The sequence below is a fragment of the Diospyros lotus genome, chromosome 3 (genome assembly GCF_014633365.1).
Source record: "Diospyros lotus cultivar Yz01 chromosome 3, ASM1463336v1, whole genome shotgun sequence".
Lineage (NCBI taxonomy): Eukaryota > Viridiplantae > Streptophyta > Magnoliopsida > Ericales > Ebenaceae > Diospyros > Diospyros lotus.
Genome location: NC_068340.1, coordinates 25,456,141 through 25,463,801, shown reverse-complemented (window position 1 = coordinate 25,463,801; position 7,661 = coordinate 25,456,141). Strand labels below are relative to the sequence as shown.

The 7,661-nt window shown below is 35.4% G+C and overlaps 1 protein-coding gene across 2 annotated transcripts; it reads right to left on the bottom strand.

The window, feature by feature from the left end:
* Positions 1 to 354: 354 nt before the first annotated feature.
* On the bottom strand, positions 355 to 5,439 carry LOC127798044 (chaperonin-like RbcX protein 2, chloroplastic). Of its 2 annotated transcripts, XM_052331328.1 has the most exons (6): positions 4,762 to 5,439; positions 1,948 to 2,058; positions 1,558 to 1,649; positions 964 to 1,021; positions 798 to 863; positions 355 to 708 (listed from the first exon to the last, which is right to left on the bottom strand). In XM_052331328.1, exons 1-6 carry the CDS (start codon positions 5,059 to 5,061, stop codon positions 586 to 588), a joined length of 750 nt encoding a protein of 249 aa, XP_052187288.1. In that variant the 5' UTR covers positions 5,062 to 5,439; the 3' UTR covers positions 355 to 585. The 2 variants fall into 2 exon arrangements, with proteins under 2 accessions (XP_052187288.1, XP_052187290.1); XM_052331330.1 differs by lacking the exon at positions 1,948 to 2,058 and having other exon boundaries at positions 4,762 to 5,425.
* Between the last annotated feature and the right edge of the window lie 2,222 nt (positions 5,440 to 7,661).

The following is a 7,661-nucleotide window of genomic DNA, read 5'->3' as shown; positions in this document are numbered from 1 at the left end:
TGTTAGCATTTGTGATTGGAATATTACGAGTCGACTTAAAAGTTGTGCTAAAATAGGGATAAGATTGCATGCGTGTAAACTACTAGACTGCAAAGCACAATTACTTAATAGGGTATATAGCCAGCAAGTCTTCAGCACAAAATCACATGGCTACACACTTCTAATAACAACAGTTAAGAGTCATATAATTTTACCAAGCTAAGCTGGCTACATACATTCCAAATTATCTTCATTTGGGTCACCTCTTTCGTAAAGCTATTGTCTCCAGTCACAATTTTAGACTGCCAATTGTCTATATCAATGGTCATTATCTTATGTCAATCCAATCATCCCAAGTTTTCAAGTCACTTCCCATAGAGATCTAAATAAACTTGATGGGTTATATTTATGTACACAACTTTCGTGTGCAATATACATGACACTGCTTATTACTTGGTGGAGATATAATAATATAAATGACAGTTGTTTCAACTAAACTTTTCCATCTCTTTTTCAAGGATGAGACCTAACTGGTGAACAGCAATAGCAGAGACTAGAAGGGGAAAAATAAGGTGAAAACTCAACTCCAAGGGGTACTTGATTTCATCAGCCGATCTTCTCTGTATTTGTGTCATCTGACGGCCAAATCACAGTCTCTATCAGTCGTTCACGCATCAACTCCAAGTTCTGTTCCGAAATCTCCTTGTATATCTCAGCATGGTTGCATTTCTACAGTTCAGTAACAGAAGAAATCATCTTCCCTATCTGATTTTGATTTCCATATTGAATAAGTCAGAGAAGTGTAACAAATTTAATACCTTGACCCACTTTCCATAGAGGTGAAGTCTCGTTATCATCACTCTCTCAGCGAGATCTTGCTTCTCCTATCATACAACAAGATGACAAACAGGCGCTTATATGCTTAAGATTGGAATTATATAAAACTAGCATACCATCTTTAGATGATGTCATTCAGGAAGGTACCTTTCCAAGGGAGCGAATAAAACGTCTCCCATCACCTGGTTTGTTGGTGACAACAAAACTGAAAGAATGAGAAAATGCCACGAAAATTAGAGACAATTTACCATGTCATTCAAAGTTACTGGATGCATTTCCAGCAATGGCTGGAGACTATGTGGACTCAGTCCAGGACAAAAAGTGTTTTATATACCAAATCTTGATCATATCATTAAACCACCTAAATTGTGAAGGTTGCAATCATTTTCTAGTTTCAGAATTATCAGAAAGTTTGGATTAGGTTGAGCATGGGGTTCGGTTTGAATCCAAACCAAAAGTCAAGTTCAAGTTGAGGTGATGGAACTCCCATAAAGCACGAGAACTCAACAAAGTTACTAGTTGCAGTACACTTCACATTATGTTCTCGTGAATGAAAATATTGTTAATTTGGAAGGTTCAATTGCTTGCAATTCATCCATGTGACATACATCAGAAAGGCTTCAGAAATGCATCAAACCTGATGAACCACAGGCTAACTAACCACAACTCTTAACATGAATTACCTATATGAGATGCAATGAAACCATCAATTTTGATATGGCGGGATGATGATCCACTTACTCATAGAACCACCTATACTGCGTTGGGTTCATCTCATAAAGCTGGTTTAGAACAGTCCGCACTGCTTTGTAGGTAAAATAATTCAATAATTGCTGCAAGCAGAAAATAAAGATTAAATACAAAATCACTGAAATCTACAGGAAACTCGAGGTAAAAGAGACATTAATAAACAGGTTTTGTGACTTGTGTTGCGCAAATTACAGGACATGTGACCATGTATTTGTGATGTAAATACAATACCTAAGAAATATATGAGAAAAGTTGGGAAAAAATTCATTTTAGGTGTAAAGAGGGCAAAAGATATTCTCTCTGCAAAATTCAGTAGGTTATTAGCAATTCAATGTCTAGTTTCAGGAAAAATACCAAAATTACAGCCATTTGTTGAACCACCTTGAAATAGATAACATACAGGAGTACAAGCTCGGTAATAGCAGATAAGTCTTTCACACAATCAATGATCTGATCTAAGGCAACGCTGTCATGAACAACATTTCCACGTTTCTGTTGAGACAAGATAAGGCAATAATTTGTACCAATTCTTAGCAATTGACAGATTTTGATAGTTCAAGTTCTATATAAATTTGACTATTTTTCAACAAATCAAGGGAGCTATATTCATATAAACCATAAAGCATGGCTGTAGTTACGATTCATTTGCATCAAGTTGTCTTGAAGTTACTCTCCAACTTCATCACGTTCTCTAACTCTGCAAAGCATCATAATTCCAACAGCAAGTTGGAGGATTGTTAACAACTGAAACTGAAATACCTATGTTTAGAATGTGCAAGAGTTGTCCAGAGTTTGCTCTACGCTTTTGTTGATTGGCTTGTATTTTTGTTAATTTGTGATTACAAGGACTATTTGATCAGAAGTATACTTTGTGGACAAGTCAAGGGAATTTACTATTTGAAGATTTTTTTTTTCATTACATGAAGGCAAAGTCTCCTTGTGATTGGTGGATGTACTATATGAATACTAGATGTATTTTGGAGTCACAGCATATAGACACACAATGCATCAGCTGTGTGGGAAATACTTTGATAGCTCTAGTATTTTTTGTTCTAGCATGGTCTAGAGGATTTGAGAGAGTTTCTTGTGGAATTGTGAGAAAGCGTACAGTGGTTTAAGGGTTTAGGTTTGGATTGACTCGAGATTGAATTAGCTTGTATTTGTTTACCTTACATAGTGAAAAACTTAGCTATCTCTCTGTGGAGTAAGCAAAAGGTGCCAAACCACGTAAACTTCCACGGGCATTCTTACTTATCTTCTTTGGGTTTGTGTTATATGCATTTGTTAATTGTTTTACAAGTTGCTTGGGTCCTAGATTTTCCCCATTTTTGGTATCAGAGCTAGTTCAACCTTGGATTGTAGATGCAACAAACATGTCAAATGTTTCAGCACAGTTCACAGTGGATTAAGTTTAATGGAAAAAGCAACTTCATGCTATGGCAGGGAAGGGTGAAGGATCTTCTTGCTTAATAGGGCTTGGCAAGCACATTGAAAGGTCCCAGTGGCAAACCTGAAAAGATGAGTGGCAATGACTAGGAGGAGTTACAAAGCAAAGCGTGTAAGTACTATTCATCTTTGCATCACTGACAATATTGTGAAAACAATGTTAACTAATGATGATCTGAAGCAACTATTTTGGAAAAGTTCAAGGGAAAAAAACACTTTATTTGGCTAAATGTTTGACTAACAAATTCAGGTTATAGAAGGATTTATATAGACTTGGGATGGAGGAAGGCAAAATTCTGGTGGAGAATCTGAACAAATTGGATGGTATATTAGATCGACTAAAAAGGTCCATCAGAAAATTGAGGAAGAAGATAAGGCATTTCTGCTTCTTACCTCACTCCCCAACTCTTATGGTAAATGCATACAGACACTTCTGTGTAGCAAAAATACAGTGACCATGGATCAAGCACAGGCAGCATTGGTGGTACATGATGCCCAAAAAAAAAGAAAAGGAGAAATCCGATCAAGAATGGTGAGGCATTGATTACTCAAGGTGGAGGTCACTAGGTCAGTGAGAACATCCATCTGAACAAGGTAGGTCTATATTTGAAGTCAGAAATTTGGATGATGCAGTCAATGCTATGGATGCAAAGATTGTCTAAAGGAAAAGGAAAAGGGCAAAAGCAAGGAAGAAAAAGATAATGCTGGGTGGTCTCTTGTTACAGGCAATGGTGGAGATATCTTCAGTGTCTTTGAAGGTAATGATGCATCTTCCAAAAATGGTTGGCATTTAATTTGTTGTAACACTCACGTATGCTCTCGCAAGGATTATTTTGACAGTCTACAGGAGAATGACTAGTGCACAAAAATTAGGTGACAATTCAGCAGAGGAGGGTATGGATGGGTGTTGGTGGAGTAAAAATCAAAATGTCTGATGGAGCACTGCACACTTTATAGATGGTTTTGCTTTTGTTCCAAAGATGCATAGCAAATCTCATTTCTATAAGCTTGTTAAACTACCAAGGTTGTGGCTACAAGGCTGATGGTGAAGTTCTAATAGTCGTCCATGGTTGCATTGTATGGTCTTGATAAGAGGGAACCTCAATCAAGATTTGTACCGTTTAAAAAGCAATACAATAGACCTCAAGGAGCTGGAAACAGAATGCATGAGCTAGGGATGGTAATCATCAACCACGAGTTTCCTACGCGGTGGAGGAAATAAAGAATTATGTGAATGGTTTCCAGGGTGCAGGTGATTGTGAAGGAAAAAAAAAATTGTCAATGGTGAGGTAGAGAGATTGAGGTCTTTCTGTAGAGTCAAGTGGAGCCATTGACTCAGTTGCAACAATACATGGTGCATTGGCCACTTATGTGAATCAGGCATACGACCATTAATTGATTCGAGTTTGCATGTAGTTGGTTTATTGAAAGTCCAATGAATTTTGTATGGTTTTCTTAAGATCACCGGTTTCTGATTGGAGACTCCACGCGTGGCATGGCAAAAGTACTTGCCAGGTGGAGTTTGTTGGATTGGCTTGTATTTTTTATGATTTGTGATTGCAAGGATTATGATTGATTGACAAGAATGCTTCGTGGGCAAGTGAAAAGAATACTTGCGTGTACTTCGAAGATTTTTTTTCCCTTACAGCATCTCCTTGGATAAATGAACCGTATAAGATTTCAAATCCAAATCAAGCACAGGAACAAAGAACGGATCCATCAGGAATTATGTATTAAGAGTTCTCTTACTGTTTTAACATCCTCGAAACTATCTTCATATTGTCCAGCCAACTCATTGACGATGACAAGGCTCCGATGCTTCGGCGGTTTCCTTGATTTCTTGGCTTTAACCAAGAGCTTCAACTCATGCCCTGAATCAACAAAAGAGCTGCTCAACAAATGCTTTCTAGCCGCAGAACTCCTCTGCGAAACCAAGTCTCCACCGCTCTTGTGATTCAAACTGGACGAGGGCAAAGCTTCCAAACACAAGCACGGCGAAGTATGCGAATCCACCACCGATGAACCGACCAAAGCCAAAGCCCCCACCATCCTTCAAATTCACCTAAATCAGCAGGCCAACAATGTTGCCCAGATGAAAGTTCTGAGGCAACAATGGAGAGGAACAGAAGCCACCCACTAGGGCAAATCAACAACCAGATGGTGAGCCTCCAGGAAAATGGGGGATTGAGAAATGGAGTCAAAGATTCACCAAGGTGGGTAAAGAGGCTTATAACGCCGACACCGAATGAAGAAAACGTTTGAAGGAGCGGAGATCTTTTAGGGCAAAAAACGAAAAGGGTATTTATGTGGACGGATTGTGGTGAACACGAACCAGACAATTTTTGAGGAGGAGATCTCTCCAGCCACAGATTCTTGAGCCAGCCCCGTACACCCAACGCCCAAATCATCGTGTATAGCTTTTCTTCCTTGATTGCTTCTACCAAACTGGACGGTATTCCAACTAGGTGGCTTGGCTCGCTTTGCTTTTCCACGTGTGAGAATCTTCTCGACTCGATCACTTCCCCCAACGTGTAAAATTCTCCAACGGTCTGCCGTAAATATTTGACCGTTAAACCTACCTCCATCTCCACGCTGCTCTCTCCGTTGAGAAAAAAAGCAATCTTTCTCCCCAACTAATTACGTAATTTATAATAAAATTGAATGGAATTTACATTACATTGTTAATTACAAACACCTTTTGGCTTTGGGTTTAACCACATCCAATTAAGTTTAGGCTTCTAATTAAGTTGATTAGATAAGAAGAAAAGCAAGAAATATTGTTGATAATTTTTTCTCATATTTTCTTTTATTTTTTCCACTATCAAACTAAAGACTAGACGAGAATAAAAAAGAAAATGGGTTTTCAAGTTTGGACTCATCATTTGAAACCCACAAATAAACATAAATCTAATAGGGGTGTGTTTGATAGTACGAAAATTATATGAAAAATGTCCCATACAAGAAATTAGATTCCATTTTTGTTGTTTGATATATTACATCTTTCATAGAATTGAATTTTATAATATAACCATTAAAACACCATTTGCCCTCTTTTTCATGAAAATTTTCATTTAGGGGATGTGGTTTTTATTTTCCATATAAGTTGAAAAATATTTTCTTTTTCAACTAAATACTATCAAACATGGTGTGTTTGATTGAAAAAATATAAAAAAAAAAAGTATTTTTTAATTTAATGAAAAACAATTCCCACCTCCCCTAGTTGCAATTTTTTATAGAAAATGGGACAAAATACGATTCAATGTGTTGTACCATGAAAAATGTTAAGCAATCAAATATGCAAGTATGACAAATTTTTTATTGATGTGACATTTCTATGAAAAATAATTCCAATCAAACACACCCTAAGGGCCTGTTTGATTGCATTACTTAGAATTAAGTAACGATTGCCTATAAAATAAAAATTATCTCACCCCATGAAAAATGAATTTCATAGAAAGAAGTTTTAAATGCTTATATTATATACATATTTTTCATAAAAAAATTAAGAATATTTTGATTATTTTCATAAAAAATATATTTAATAATTATACATAATTAGATATTTTCTATAACAAATGCGTGCTATCAAACCGAGCATAAGTTCTAATTGCAAAATAAGAGGGAAAACAAAGTTTTAATAGGTCAACATGAATTATATATTTAATCCTATTATAAAATAAACATATTTTTATCAAATAACAAGTCTAATTTTTGTTTTTTTTAAAAAAAAAATTAAATGATAACGTCTCAAAGTTGAACACGACCCAACCCATCCAAGGGTTGTACTTCTGATTAGTTTTCTTCAACCCTAAGGCATTCTTGTTTAGCCAAGTTGATATATTTAATTTGTAATTAAGTTTTAATAATTAACAAAAATATTATATTAAGTAAATATATTAATTATTTTTTATTAATTTATAAAATATGTATTACCAAAAAAATATTATTTTTCATTAAAATTATTTGAAAAAATGCATAAAAATTTTATATAAAAATATATTTTCAAATACTACAATAAACAGTGATGCTATAGCGAATCTGATCGTTGTGAATAGCAATCCGATCGTGTGAGCATTGGCACTATAGTATCCGCCCGTTGTGAACAATAAATCCGATCGTGTGAACAGTGATGCTATAGTATCCAACCATTATGAACACTAACGTTACAGTATTTTTCAGAATGCTTATAAATAGTCTCAAACTCATTTTGGAGATCAATTCATTGCACATATTGCATATCCAAAGCACTCGAAAACTCTCTAACACTCTCAAGCAAAAACCCAACCAATCTGAGGCTCTCAAAGTATCATTGCACATCCACCGAAGAGCCACGAGGTAAGAGGATAAAAGTTCTTTAAGTCTTCTACGACAAATCTAAACTTATCCATTTGAGATTACAAATTTATTTATTTTATTTAAATTTCATTTGGCTTATATAATTTGTTCTTAATTGCTTATTTATTTGTGTCCAAATGTGGACAATTACTTGTAATCATTTAAATTATTGTTGTGTATTGTATGCGTTTCCTAAAATTATTAAAATCTAGATAAATCTAGTTTTTAAGGTAAGTTAGGGAGAAATTTTGTGTGTAGTGATTATCTACAACCCATTATAATCTAAAAGTGTATCTAACTTTCAATGTGAGCTA